This window comes from Candoia aspera, chromosome 3, assembly GCF_035149785.1.
Source record: "Candoia aspera isolate rCanAsp1 chromosome 3, rCanAsp1.hap2, whole genome shotgun sequence".
NCBI classification, from domain to species: domain Eukaryota; kingdom Metazoa; phylum Chordata; class Lepidosauria; order Squamata; family Boidae; genus Candoia; species Candoia aspera.
The window spans coordinates 158,153,789-158,169,770 of record NC_086155.1 but is presented as its reverse complement, the minus strand read 5'-3'; the positions used below and the strand labels follow the sequence as shown (position 1 = coordinate 158,169,770).

The 15,982-nt window shown below is 36.7% G+C and overlaps 1 protein-coding gene across 7 annotated transcripts in view; it reads left to right on the top strand.

Annotated features, from left to right (window-relative positions):
- PTPRM (protein tyrosine phosphatase receptor type M) overlaps positions 1 to 15,982 on the top strand; it is a 516,027-nt gene that overhangs the window by 129,636 nt on the left and 370,409 nt on the right. For all 7 annotated transcript variants that reach the window (XM_063299123.1, XM_063299121.1, XM_063299120.1 and 4 more), the window contains exon 2: positions 6,897 to 7,019. In XM_063299123.1, coding sequence (XP_063155193.1) covers positions 6,897 to 7,019 — 123 coding nt within the window. The remainder of the gene's footprint in view (positions 1 to 6,896; positions 7,020 to 15,982) is intronic.

Here is a 15,982-nt window from a genome sequence, read left to right as displayed (position 1 = left end):
GCAGAGATATACAGCTGGGTATCATCAGCATACTGATTTTGGTGCTCTCTAACCTATAGCCAAGAGGGTTCCCAGAAAGCTGCTATATGATTGAAGTCAAATCTTCAAAAAGGAAATCCAAGGAGAACTGAACCCATTAGGTTTGGCTTCTATATATTGATATAAATCTATAAATATAAGAGGAGTTAAGTCCAAGGGCTTTAAATTCAACTTTAACTAATTTTAAAGACTATGATTCAGATTCTCACCTCTACCTTCAGAAGTCCTACCTCAAGTTGCACTGTAACACTGTGAACACAGTTAGGAACCTGAAATATTGCACTCAGAAATTTTGATTCATTAATTCTAAGAGGTGTAGATTATAGTGTGATCCAATTTGAACTCCATGTAAGATTTGTATTAGGGCTCTTGCCCTCAAAAATTTATTCCCTAATGTAAACTTTTTTTTGTATACCTTTTTTAGTATCATTTAAATAAGCCAAATGATTATCATTGATAAAATGAACTCTTTTTTTTTAAAAAAAGGGACCTTATTTTATCAAATTTTGTCACCAGCCATCTCCCCCAAAAGAGGGACTCTGGGTGGTTTACAATAAAACTAAAAAGATTAAAATAGAATAAAAACAAGATAGATTATATAACGTATAAATATACTTTAAGTATGAAGTATAAAATGAGGGACGCGGTGGCGCTGCGGGTTAAACCGCTGAGCTGTCGATCGGAAGGTCGGCGGTTCGAAACCGCGCGGCGGGGTGAGCTCCCGTTGCTCGTCCCAGCTTCTGCACACCAAGCAGTTCGAAAACATGCAAATGTGAGTAGATTAATTGGTACCGCTTCGGCGGGAAGGTAACGGCGTTCCGTGAGTCATGCTGGCCACATGACCCGGAAGTGTCCTATGGACAACGCCGGCTCCAAGGCTTTGAAACGGAGATGAGCACCGCCCCCTAGAGTCGGACACGACTGGACTTTACGTCAAGGGAAACCTTTACCTTTACCTATGAAGTATAAAATAGCATCCAAGATTGCAATTTAAAGTTCTGATTCGGATTCATAAATACAGGGGGGTATATACATAAATATATATACCTTAACAATACCACAACTGATGTTTAGGCTTTGATTTAAAAAAAAGCTATATTAAAAATATATCAGAACTGCAGCATAATATACATTTCTGAAATTTCATTTAAACATACAAAAAAGAAAGAATACAATATCAACATAAAATCAGGCTCCTGTTCTATGTAACTGTACAGCACTATAGAAATGATATCATAAATAAAATAATCTCCTGCCTAGGATTAAAATGAAAAATAGAGCTAGTAATAACTCTGTGATTGCTATTCTCTACCGGGTGCTGTGATTTGTATACAGTGTAGTGGCATAAAGTCACAAAAATATGATTATCATTGTAATGTCCCTTGTGTATCAAAGACTAACAAAATAGGAAAAAAGAGGCAAAAAATGACATTAGCATAGTCTTGGGTCTTCTTGTAATAGAATATCGTAGCAGTTTTCACTGAAATGCTTTGAAGTAAAAAAAATATTAGTGGAATTGAATGTTACTGTAATATGTTCATTGTAAATTTTAAAGAAGGGAGGAAGAAAGGGAAGGAAGGAAGGAAGGAAGGAAGGAAGGAAGGAAGGAAAAGTATAATGTTTAAAGTGAGCTGGAAATCCAATTCCATAAAAGTATATCTGGCTGAATATATTAACTGAAATCATTTTAAAATAATTTTCTTACCCACTATGACAATAATAATCTGTAAGGAATATTAGGCGTGAAAATTTCTACTGAAATGCACTGCAATCAAAGCATATGTAATGAGTGTTAAAATCAGGATTATTGGTAGCTAAGGATCTTTTTTTATGTAAGTTGTTTATGAAGTTATTTTAAGACTTCATTGAAGTTCTGCAGCAGGTGCAGCAACAACTGAGACTGTGAAAAGTTTGTTGTGCCAGACACTTCTCCATGAGCTAAAGATATCTGGAAAACATTTAACATAGAAACAAGGCAGCTTGAAAAAAAATCTACAGACAAAAAGATTCCAAGTAGGTCAGTAAGTTATGCATTTGTTTGAAACATTCTATTAATAAATTGGCTTAAGTACATATTGCAAAGGAAGTCTGTCACATTAGAAATGATAAACATCTATGGGATGACATTTTGTTGTTTATTTGTTCAGTCGCTTCCGACTCTTCGTGACTTCATGGACCAGCCCACGCCAGAGCTTCCTGTCGGTCGTCAACATCCCCAGGGACGAGTCCGTCACCTCTAGAATATCATCCATCCACCTTTCCCTTGGTCAGCCCCTCTTCCTTTTGTCCTCCACTCTCCCTAGCATCAGCATCTTCTCCAGGATGTCCTGTCTTCTCATTATGTGGCCAAAGTATTTCAGTTTTGCCTTTAATATCATTCCCTCAAGTGAGCAGTCTGGCTTTATTTCCTGGAGGACGGACTGGTTTGATCTTCTTGCAGTCCAAGGCACTCTCAGAATTTTCCTCCAACACCACAGTTCCAAAGCATCTATCTTCCTTCTCTCAGCCTTCCTTATGGTCCAGCTCTTGCAGCCATATGTTACTACTGGGATGGCATATTGCTTCCAATATGAGCTCTATTGCAGGGTTTTGTAGTATCTGTGTTGCATGAGAAGCAAGCAATGTAACCCAAAAATGCGTAAATGGGTTTTCCACTATTTTGCAGAGTAGAAAAACCTCTTAGATTAGCCTAAGCGTCTGGCTAATGTCTCCTAATTATAACAATTTATGTTGACTTAGGCTGTATTGTTTATATGTTTGTTGGCCAGCCATTTAAATCAATTTTACAGAAGTATTTGGAATGTTTTCCATTACTAAAAAAGATGTGGGGGGGGGCTGCAATGGCTGTAACTTTGGGGACTGGGCATAAGTACCATTCATTCAGCACCGTTGTAACTTTGAACAGTCGCTTAACAAATGGTTGTTAAGTGAGAACTATGAGGACTACCTGTATATTGGAGGATCTCTTTAATGTGGCTAATTTTCTGAGGAAACATTATTGTACCTTCTTCACCACTCTTTTGTGCTTTTTGGATACCTTCTAACATTTCTCTACACTGCTTCTAAATTCTGTGCTTAATCCACCACACGGTTTTTGTCCATAAAAACCAGAAAGTCATGCTTAGGATGTGTTTCCACCAGGAACCAAAAAAGGAAATGAGCAGACATCTTAAACCACCTTGCATGTGTTTTGAATTCAGTGGATGGGTGCTCTTTTGGAGAGAATGACATCCACTCTTTAACAGGTTTTCTCTTGGGTAGAAAATGCAGGACTGCTGATTGGCCTAAAATGTTTAAAGATAATGGCTAAAACTTTTAGTTAGAGCACAGTGTAAAATAAAATGAATGTGACCTACCTTTGTGCTACTAGGGCATATACAATACATTTGTGAAATTCATAATGAAGGAAAACAGATGGTGGTATTTAAAGGGAAAATAAGCGTTTGGATGAATGCTAGAAACTCAGATGATAAATGGCTATTTTCCATATGATAACATTGTTTATATTTCTCACATTAGGAGTATTAATATGCAAGCATAGTCCACATGGCTATCTTTTTTTCCTTTTTTAGCCAGAGTTTCTAGAAACATTTTATTCTCATTTGATTATTTTGAGCAGAAATCAGTTGTACTGCATTGGTAAAATAGTTTTAAAACAAAAAGGATGGCATAGGTTATATAAAGTTGCATTGCACCACTTCTTCAACCTTTGGACTTCTAACATCTAAGTGAAATGGTAAACAGCAAAGCTTCTTAGCTGTTTAGGAGCATATCAGTTCTGATGCAGAAGAAGGATACCTGCCCCAATAACTGGAGGGCAGCAACAGGAGGAAATGCTGTTATAGAGGATGAATCCGCCAGTTGCTAATTATAAAAACATCTCCAATCTTTTAAAAAGTTGCAATGATACAACTTCAAAAGTTTACATAAACTTTGAAAATTGAAAGAAAGAATAACTTTAAAAAAAACATAGGATTAAAAAAAAGTGTTTTGTTGTATTTTGAAATTATGACTTTGTTATTTCGGATAGTGTTTAATATTGTCTTAAAGAGCGCTAACTTATTCTGTGAAGTTCTCTAAAATCCATAATGTCTTTCTGCCTTTGAATTTAAAGAGCTCATTCTTATTTTGATAATCAATCATACAGTAATTGGTATTAATAATTGAGCACACAATTTGTCTTTATATCTGGGTTCAGAATAAAGTTTAATACAGGAAGAAGCTGTTAGGTATCGTCCATGGATTTTGGATTTAAACTCCCATCAGCTTAGGGCCAGCATGACAATTAATTACGAAAATTTGAGTTACTTATGCCTGGAATAATATATTGAACCAATATAGTTTAACCAGGTTTAATAACACATCAACATTAGGTTGTATCTAGATGGTTTAGATCTTTGAATAGCAGTGTTTCTTCTGCTCATGAAAACTGCAGAGCTTCAATAGGACAATTTCCCCCTTTCCTCACTGTTCCCTTATATTACCATCTCACATGGTTTCTTCGTCCTTTTCAATAGCATTTAAGGACAGAATGGGTAAAAAAGATTATCTGCCGTCTCAAGCACAAATGAAATTCTTGATCTAATCTACAGCAACTGCTGAAAATATCCTTATGATGTATCATATGCATAGTATGAATCATTAAGAATTTTTAAAATAGCATTCTGAATGTAATTTATGAAACAGCATTATACAAACTGAGGGTAAAACCAGCTGTTGGGAGTTATTGTAAGTAAACATTTAGGCTGAAAAAGAAAACATAATAATTTAGATGTGGCTGCATGCATGTTTCTTAAACTTTACAACACTATGGAACACTAAGCAACACATACATACTCCAATGTTCCCTGTAATGTTTTTTTTTCCGCCCTTGGGATGTGCCAGTCCAGCCTTTCTGGCATAGCAGTCACAAACCACATTCACTTCTGGAAGATTTGTCTCCAGAAGACTGCTGAACTAGCCCCCAGATGGCTCAGAGTGATGCAGTCATGAGAAACCCTTACAATCCTTTCTTTTAAAAAGAGAATTTAAAATTATATTGAAGTAAAGCATGGTACTCTGTTATTTGTATATTTACACTGAATACACTGATTATAAATCTTAGTGGAGTATATGAGCCTACAAATGACCCTATATTTCATCAGTGTCTGGTCTGAGGTTTCTTTAATAAAGCTTTATTGGCAGTATAAAATTCAACATTTTTTAATACTAGTTTTTAATTCTGAATGCTGAAAATTCACATTCACAAATATATGAATGTACTTACTTGATTAATAAAATTAGATAAATTCAGTCCCACCCAAAAAACTTTTTTTTTCCTTTTTGGATCTTTACAACAGCTCTCAGTATACCTTCAAGGTGTTCGGGAAATATTAATGGTCTGCCTGTTTAAGATGCGCTGGCCTAAAATACTGGTATGGTCTTCCCTAACTAGTGCCTGCTGGATGTGTTGGTCTTCTCATAATCCCCAGGCATTACCATGTCCAGTATATTGGAAAAGCATCAGTAGCTGTGCTTGCAAAGTTATTTAACCTACCCTAATCTAAATTTAAATAGAAGGAAATATTTGCTATGCCAACAAAGAGAGATGTGTCTGACATCAGAAATTACAGTCAGGATTATACTTACTGATGGTTGAGCATATGAATAAACATAAAGATAATCAACAATACATGTGATTACAGAATGCAGTTGCAAATAGCCTAAGTGGAGAGTTATTGACCCTATTTTACTATGTGGATCTTAATTTACTATATGCCTTTGCTCTTACTTCCTTTCTCTGGACATAGTGCCTGTTTCATATACAGGGATAGAATAGCAAATATTGTCAGTGAAGGGCCCCAATTTTCACATACAGAAAACACTTTCTAATTATGTAATACCACATCTGGAGTTTGCACCTCAGTAGTCTCATAAGAAAAGAGCCATCCATCTATTCATTATTCAGTCCATTGCTCATGTACCTATTTCCATGCTGTGAATATGTGACATATGTAGTGACTACAACACTCTGGTGAGTGGGGATATTATCATCAGTAAATTCCCACACTGGCTTCTGGAATTCTAGGACTGCTTTTTCTACAATTTGATAGTAGCTCTCAGTTCAGAACCAGAACAGGCCTTTGCCTTGACAGATGCTGTACATGACACTCTTTGCATATACAGTATGTTTGTTGTTTATTCGTTTAGTCGCTTCCGACTCTTCGTGACTTCATGGACCAGCCCACGCCAGAGCTTCCTGTCGGTCGTCAACACCCCCAGCTCCCCCAGGGACGAGTCCGTCACCTCTAGAATATCATCCATCCATCTTGCCCTTGGTCGGCCCCTCTTCCTTTTGCCTTCCACTCTCCCTAGCATCAGCATCTTCTCCAGGGTGTCCTGTCTTCTCATTATGTGGCCAAAGTATTTCAGTTTTGCCTTTAATATCATTCCCTCAAGTGAGCAGTCTGGCTTTATTTCCTGGAGGATGGACTGGTTGGATCTTCTTGCAGTCCAAGGCACTCTCAGAATTTTCCTCCAACACCACAGTTCAAAAGCATATACAGTATATTAAAACCTAATCTATTCACATAAAACTGTATAATATATCTGAGCCTTAGGAAGCCCTGGCTGGTATGAATGGAGCTGTATGATTACATTTCTGATTTATTTATACTTAAGTGCAGCAAGTTGCAATGTATTTATAATTAAAGTTCAACTTTGATAATACTGCAGTCTCAGTATCCTAGAAACCAATTTATGTTGAGTTCTTTAGAGAAAATACACAAAGAAGCATGGGTTTATATGGGGGGCTTTAAAGAAAACAAAAGAGCCAAAGTCCAGTCCGTTTTTAAAACCTTCCTCCTTTTTTTTTTCAGGTGGTTGTTCATTTGATGAACCATTTACATCATGTGGATATAGTCAGTCTGATAATGATGATCTTAACTGGGATCAAGTGAACACATTCATAAAGCCCACAACAGATCCATGGATACCCACAGGTACTTTTCATTGTAAATAATAGTTTTTTATTCGTCTTTCATCACATTTTATAAAGGAGTATCATAAATAAGTTTTTCCCCCTTTGGTTATATTGTTGCTTGGGAAACATTAAAAATCTTGTTTATCTAACATGTGTGTATCTGGAATTTGAAGTATTACCAAAGATAGAAACTGCTTAAAAATGTTTGCTTTCTTGCATTAACGTTGTATGTAATCGCTTAGGTGGCCTGATCCAGGTCAGAGGCCTTCTGGATGTAATGTCATATCAAAAGGATATTCTCTATAGAAATAAGAATGATCAGAAAGGAGCAAGACCAGTAAAAAAGATCCTACTTTACATGGTGTTATAATCTGCAAATTAAACACCCAACTTCTTATAGGTATTTATAGATTAATTAAAAGAAATTATTCTCCTAGACAATATTCACAATTCTGTTGGGAATATTTGTGAATATTCATAACTCGGTATAATCACTTGTGTAATATGTATTTTTTTTCTGCAGTTGTTTCCTATTTTTGGTGTTATATAACTATTACATAATGCATCTGTAGGCTGCAATCAGCCAATTTAAACTGCTGTTAGAATCCTACAGAATTCTGGGGATCTTATTTGTAATCAAGCCTTTCTTCAATGTGACATTTTTGGGATTTTCCCCAACATCATCTTCAGAATTTTCAATCAGTTAAAGGCCTGATACATATGATAAAAAACTTGGAGTATTGAAGGCTTCACAGTTTTACCTCTTTTTGTGTCTAAAGAATGTTTCTGAAATAATACATGTATTTATATAATAATTTTATATATAAAAAGGCAAACAAGTCTGACATTTTTAAGCAGAGTAAAAACAGTAGTTGTGAATCCATGTTTTGTTTTACGGTGTACTCTTTATAAACATTGGTGGCTATTTTGGTCCCTTCAATTATAGCCTAAATCTCATTTAAATCAATTAAATTCTTAAAAGTTAGTCAGTATTGCAAGCTATCAGTTAAATGTATTAGCTAAACTGAAACACAAAGTTATAGACTATAGGAAAATATATAGAATTCATTAGAAGTGGCTTTTAAGAATAGTACATTTTATTCTTATTATTTAGCTATACCAATAATAGCCAATATAAATGGATTTTAACACATACAGTTGTATAGTCTGAACTAAAACTACATAACCATCAAAAGCAATTATAACCATATTGGCCAATGGGAAAAAAAATCCAAAAATCTGTATTTGGTCAATCTCTTTATTACACCCAGTGAAGATGACAAAAAGTGTTTCTACTCCTGAGGATTTCATTGGACATTGCAAGAAGCAGAGTTTGGGAAAAAGCATGAAAGTTCAACATTTTATCCAGATGTTTGTCATGAGAAGTGAACTTCAGTCAGTCGGTGTTGGTTGTTGATTTCAAGCTACGCTATGGGGCAAAGAATAATAGTAGATCCCCCAGTACTCTGAAAGCACAAATATCACTAGTGCCAAATTTGGCTCTTGATCTAGGTGAAACACACAGGCATCTGGCCCAACAGAAAGCAGATATGAATATTACAATCTGTACATCAGTAAAGTAAGAGATACTGAGTAATGCAAGTAAAAAAAAAAGTCAAGCCAAATAGTGTAGTGTTATCTACACTATCTGGTTGGAAGAAATTAAACCATAAAATTTCAACATCCTTCTTCAGATTGCAGTCATCTTTCTCCATCCTTGGAAATTGCAAAGGTATTTTTCAAAGCTCATAAAAGCAATTAACAATGTCACAAACAATATTTGTCACTCTTTGATGAACAAAGCTCATGAAAATAAAACATACAAATTCCATAGTTGAATAATACTTTCATTATGAGCAATCAGAATGGGTCAGGTGTTTCATAAGGGAAATTAGTATTATTACCATAGATGGAATTTTTTTTTGGTCCCAGGCATTGCATCCTCTGCATATGGCTTTGGTTTGGTGTCTAAAACAAACAAGGAAAATGTGAATGCATGGGTAGAGTGATAAATTATTCGTTCTTTTTCAGTTATTGTATTGCTTCCAACCTTTGTGACCCAGTGGATGTTAATAGAGCAGGATTTTCTGTCAGTAGCTGCTGCTTTGACTTCTTGTAAGCTCATGCTGGTGACATCAGTCATATGTAGCTATTTTGCATTTTATTAGTCCTTTTTAAATTATCTTTGATTTTTACAAGCATCAGTGACTTTTGCATTAAGATTGTGTGTCTAAAATAGTTAAACATTCTTTTCCTTAATTATGATTGATTTTATTCATTTATTTATTTCTGTATTTATTCAATTTTGGCACTGTCCAACTCCAGACTGACTCTGGATAGCTCACAGTATGACAAAACAAGATTAAAAACTTGTAATACACAGTAAATGCTGAGCAAGACGGGAAATCCAGCCAAACAATACAGAAAAAAACGTATACAAACCAAAACTAACAAGGGGCTCCATCTGCCCTTTTAGTTTACTTTATTTTACTTCATCTAGTAGTCTGTGATTTGTTCTTTTGTGTATTTGGGCCATCCTTTCTTTATATCTTCTTTTTCTAGTATCAAACTGGAAAAAGGCTTAATTTTCTTAAATAACTCTCTTATCCTTCCCATTTAGTTGTTATCTTTAATTTCTTAATTAATTTTTTCACCTCTTGTACCAAACTCTTGTTTGTTCTCCCTGTTTGCTCAAGAGTAAGCTCACTTTCTTGGAACTGGGTCCTAGGTCCTAGGTCCTCCCTAGCTCGCTCAGAAGGAAGAAATGCTCCAGTCACTGGCAGTGAGCAACCAGCAGCAACAACAGGAAATCATTTAGCATCCTTTCCCTCTCCTAGACTTTCTCTTTCCTCAGCTAAACTTCCCCACCAAACTCCTATTTGCTCACTCTGTGAGTGACGATGGATGCACCAAGGGATCATTTGCATATTCTAAGTGATTCTGGGAAGAGACCAGAAGTCACCACAATACACAGAGGAGTTGAACTTTACTTGAGCTCAAGCCAGAGGCATGACAATTTCAAAAATCTACTTTTTTCCCCCCTTCCTAAAGTGTATAAGAGACATCATTGCCAGAAATGGGTTCTGACAGTTACTTGCAAAAGATGTGTTATGCTTTCATCAGAAGAAAAAGTGGACTTTATCTGTATAAAGTATCCGTTTGTGGAAATTCTAAAAACAAAAATCGGTGAGCTGGAGGCCAGAGTATCATGCATATACTTCATTTGTCAAGATGAAGACATCTTCAGTAATGTGGATACTCCTTGAGGAAAAGAGGGCAATTTAAGCTTACAATTTCATCAAAAATGAGAATAAAAGCAGCTGTCAACACATCACTGTCAGAAACAAACTAGCCACAAAGCAGCCTTTTCCCCTAGAACTTGACAACAAAAGCTCTAGCCTCCAAGGAAGTATCTGCAAACATGAGCGACCTACAAAAGACCCCCACGGTTGAAGCTCATTACCTGATCCATGTAGAAGAGATCCATCACCCATGATCAAGAAGAAAATGAGAGGTGGTGGCTTGTAGGCAGCTCCCTCTTGAGAAGCACAGAAGTTCCTGTCATGAGTACTGATGGCGAGCAGGAGGGGGCCTCTATCCAGGGGGGAAAACGCATGCGTGGTACTGAGGAATTAAGCAGCCATTCAAAGAGACACAGATCAGACCCGCCTTAACTTTTGGGGTTTATCTGTCTGGGTTTTTCCCACGCTTCTTCAGTTTGTTAGGATTCTGTTTTATGTAGCAGTAATAAACACTAGAGATCTACTCCTCGTCTCAGCATGATTTCTGACTGTTAAGACAGTTCCCATTTGTTATCGAGTTCTGTCATTTTGGCATGTGTACTGTATCCCAAGTGCCCAAATTCAAGATGTGACAGAAAGATTGGCAAGGTTCATCAGACCTGCTAATTACAGACCTTTCCTGCTCATCCATATAAGTACCAATGATACTACAAGGTTTGACTTGCAGTGCATCAAGAGTGATTTCATGGCTTTGAGGAGGAGAGTGAAGGGGCTCATATGATGTTTTCAGCAATTCTTCCCATTGGAGGGAAAGGTCCAGCAAGAGAAATAAATTTTAAAATGAACTGCTGGTTGCAACATTGGTACAACCGACAGAGGTTTGGGTTTTTCCACAGTGGTTCAAGCTTCAGGGAGAGGGGTGCTGTTTGAAAAGATGAAATTCATCTCACTAAGGAGGGAAAGTACATCTCTGGTTAATGACTGATTAACCTGGTCAGGCATTATATTAGAATACAAGAGAGTGGGAGTTGTAAAACCATTGGTGAGTAACAAATTGGCAAGTAATAGATGGCATATAGCAGCAAAGTGAAATGTTTGGGAAATTACCAGTTTAGCAAAGATCCAAAAGAAATGCAGGCATAAATGAAAAGGGAAACCAAACACAGGGAGTCCTAAATTAACCTAAATATCTGTACTCTAATGCACGAAGTATGGATAACAAGCCAGTTTGATGTAGGGGTTAAGGCAGTCCCAGACTAGAAACTGGGAGACCATGAGTTCTAATCCCACCATAGACACGAAGCCAGCTGGGTGACCTTGGGCCAGTCACTCTCTCAGTCTTAGGAAGAAGGCAGTTGCCAGGAGTCAACACTGACTCAAATGCATCTATCTGTCTGGCTGTCCATCTGGCTGTCTACCTATCTATTGTAACAAACAAGCTAAGTTGGTTGTCATGAATACAAAGGCAAGTATGATATAATAGGGGTTACAGAAACATTGTGGGATGAATCGAGTCAATCAACATTGGGTTTGATGGGTACACCTTGTTTCAAAGGTGGTAAGAGTATTCTCAGAATCTGGGAAAGAAAAGGCAGTTGCTCAAAACATAACAAATGAGGACAGGTAGAAATTTCAGCCTTATCTCTTAAGTGAGGCCTCAGTTACAGAATCGATGAGAAATAAATTCAGACAGCTCAGAGACCCTGCCTTAATATACTTAATAATAAATGAGGAACACAGTTTTGTTAGTTTCCAAAATTCTGTATCATAATCCCTTCTTCCTGTGATTAAACTTGACTAATGAGACTCTGTGTGAATCTTGCTTCCTTGGTCATGCACTGCTGTTAGGGGCTAGATAGGAGCAGACAACACAAGAGACGAGGTGGTTTCATGTTGTATAATAGGAATGAATTTATCTGTACAAAGGTCCACTGAACTAATGGTAACACAAGTATTGAAAGCATATGGCTTACCATAAAAGGGCAAGCTAACCAGCAGGGACATCTTGCTGGAGTCTGCTATAAGCCATCAAACTGGTCAGAAGAGGTAGATGAAGGTTTATTAAAGCAGATAACTAAAGCCTCAAAAAACCATAAAGTGGTTGTGATGAGATATTTCATGTTGGAAGATATTTCATGTCAGAATTTATCTGACATCTGCCAGATGCAAGATGTCAGATAAATTCTTGACTGAATGTCAGTAATAATTTTTACTATCAAAATGTGGGCATTAGGGGATCTAATTTGATCCTTACTAACAGCAGGTATTAAAGTAGTGAGAATTTTTGGTACAAGTGACCACATATTAGAATTCTTGATTTTCACAAAAAACCTTAGTTTTAAATAAAGTTAAACAAAAACCATGGATTTTAGAAAGGCTGATTTTAATAAATAAAGATGGTATGAAGAAAAACTTAAAAGGAAAGGTGTTATAGGTGGCTGGGGCTTCTTGAAAAGGAAAGTAAGGATAGTGTAGTCTTAAATAGTACCAGCATGGATGAAAATTATGAGACATCTAAAGGAGCCTTGCAACTGAATAATCAATTCACAAAGGAGGCAAGACCATAAAGAGAGATGCTTATTGGAATGGAAAGCTAAGCTGACAACCAAGGAAGTCTAAACTTCAGGTCAGAAATGTAGAAATTAAGTCAAGAAGACAAAGGTGGAAAATAAGCTTTGTCAAAAATAGGTCTTGTGAAAGAAATCTCATCTCCTTCTTTGATAAGGTAACTACTTTGGTGGACAAGGCGAATGCTGTGGATATACTATAATTGGTTGTCAACATGCTTCCAGGTTCAATTCAAGATGTTGGTGATTACTTTTAAAGCTCTTCACGGCTTAGGGCTGGATTAGTTATGGGACCATCTCTCCCTAGTTGCATACAGGGGACAGTCTTTTCTATTGTGGTGCCCACTCTCTGGAACACCATTTTCCCAGAGATCAGATTTGCCCCAGCCCTACTGCCCTCCCTAAGGCCTTGAAGACCTGTTTTTTTTGTTGAGACTGGGGTCCTGGAGGGTGGGTGAGCCTGTTTCTTGGTTGTATTAATTGTTGTTATTAATTACTTAACTGTTGCTGTTGCTTGTTTTTCCCTGGCTCTATTTATGTTGTTTACAATTTTACTATATAGTTTTTATTCTGTTTTTAAGTATGGTTAGCCTCCCAGAGTCATGTAACTGAGATAGGCTCCCATAGAAATTCAATAAACAAACAACCTCAATTTCAACAAAGCTTTTGACAGGGTTCCACATGACATACTCATTGACAAGCTGGTAACATTTCTTTTGGAAGACACTATAGTAAAGTTGGCTGGCTAATCACATTCATTAATGACTTTAAATCAAATTGGAGAACAGTAGCCAGTAGGATCTTGCAGGGATCTGTTTGGAGCCAATAATATTCAACTTAAAAAAAAATTAAAGGCTTTGATAGTGGGATTTATGGGCTCATCCACAAATTATGAAATTTGCAGATGACACAAAATTGGGAAGCCTGGCCAACACTCAGGAAGACAGAATGAGATTACAATCTAGTCTGGACAGGTTGGAAGACTGGGCTTAGAGGAAGATTATATCCTTCAGCTAGTAGAAATCTAAGCAATTACCTTTAGAGAGAAAAATGTAGGGCATACTAACATGATGTCATGGTTACTGTTCCAATGTTCCTGAAAAACATCGTAATGGGTTCCCATGCCATGGGGCTGACACGAGTTGCTGTACGGGAGGGGGCTGCTCCTGTTCCTTGTACCAGGCTGTGATGCGAGGAGTGAAGAATGAGGAATGCATGTTTGGGTTATCTCGCCTTGTCAAGGACGTTTCCTGCAGACTGGCAGGAACCATTAGGGGCACCTGGGGCATGGAATTGTACTGACTTCGGGGGGAGGGATTGGGAGTTGCTTGGGGATTTATTGGGAGACATCCCGCGCTTTTATTATTCCCAGCTTTGCTTGTGATCCTGCATACTATTCATTATTAAATCAGATACCCATGAAAGCCCTGTGTGAGTCTGATGGTGATTTTGAATAGGCAGTCGTTACACATGATGGGGGACTCATGGCTTGCAGGGCTACCTCAGAGAATGACTTCAGTGTGGTAATTGAGAACAAGCTGAACATGAACCAGCAATGTGAGACAGCTGCTAGAAGAGCTAATGACGTTCTGGGCTGCATTAGAAGAATCACTGTACCAAAAACATATTAAGGCCTTAGTCTAATCTGCACTAGTGATATTTCACCTGTGGTAGCATGTATGATTCTGGGCAAGCTAAAAGAGCTGGAGATGCTTAGTCTGGTTAAAAGAAAACTATGTCCAGGCACCTAAAAGGGTGCCATAGGGAAGATGGTCAAGAACTGTTTTTCATTGCAACATAAATAATAGGCATAAGATATAGCTACCTAGATTTCATTTAAGTATTAGGAAAAATTATATATATAATTTTTCATTAAGAATTTTTATTATAGTAGTAAAAACTGATACAAACTTAAAGAAAGAAAAGAGAATAGAAAGTAAAAGGTGCAAGGAAAAAGAAAGAAAAAGAAAAAAAGTAAATATAATAAAGAGAAAAGAAATATATAAAGAAGTGACTTCCAACCTTCATCAAAACAAGTATAAACAAGTTTAGTAACACTTCACCTTCTCTAAAGTTACAAACATTTATCTCTTCATCCCATATCTCTTATCTATAAACAAATCCATAAAACATTATCTTTTCAGTCCTGGTGTCAGCAGAAAGTCCACAAAGGGTAGCTAGAAGTAACAATATATCTTGTTTTAACCTTGATCAAATAAACCAACTTTATATTCCGTTTCTTTTACTTCTAACAATCATAATCATTAGTTCATTCATATATTAGTTTATTCAAATATTGTCATAGGATTTGATTTCATTTCTTCTTTGTCCCATTGCACAGAGTTCTTCAAGACTTTAACAAAATGCAAAATGTACTAAGTAAAATCTCTTTTGTACCATTTCATGGCACCATCTCTTGTGTGACTTGGATTATGAACCTGAATAACTTTATAATGTAAACTTTAGAGTAGTCTTAATTGACACATTCAAGTCCACTGGTCATAAAGTTCCGTCACTGCTTGTCTCATACTGTGGTTGCTTAGGCATATGGCATTGAGCAGAATAATATCAGCCTTTTTGAAGTTCCAGGTTGGTACCTTCATTCATTACTGAATCTGCCTGGTATTCAACAGGTAACACTTTCCATACCAGGACATCCATGATTTGCTCCATTAGAAGTCAGTTCAGGGGAATCTGTCAGCAGTCATCTCCTTGTCATGTTGATAGTAGTGTTACTTGTTTGGTCTACTAATGTGCCAAGTATGAGCTGACATATTTATTGTGAGTTGCTTTAGATGTGAGTAATCAAGTAAAAAATTAATCTAATAAAGCAGGATTAAAATTCAGTTAAGGTAAATATTAAATAATGAACTAGAAATAGACTTGCCAGTGATCTTGAAGTTAAATATATTGGCAGTTGGCTTCCTTCATAATTAGTGAAATTGCAGTGACTTGTGCACAAAGTATGGATATAACACTGGATATACATTTGTTTCTTCTAAACTATGCCCAAGATTGCATATTATGTTTTTTAGATTTTTTTTTATCCTGCCTTTATTCTTTTTATAAATAACTCAAGTTAGGGAACATACCTTATACTCCTTCCTCCTCCTATTTTCCCCACAACAACAACCCTGTGAGGTAAGTTGGGCTGAGAGAGAGACTGGCCCAAA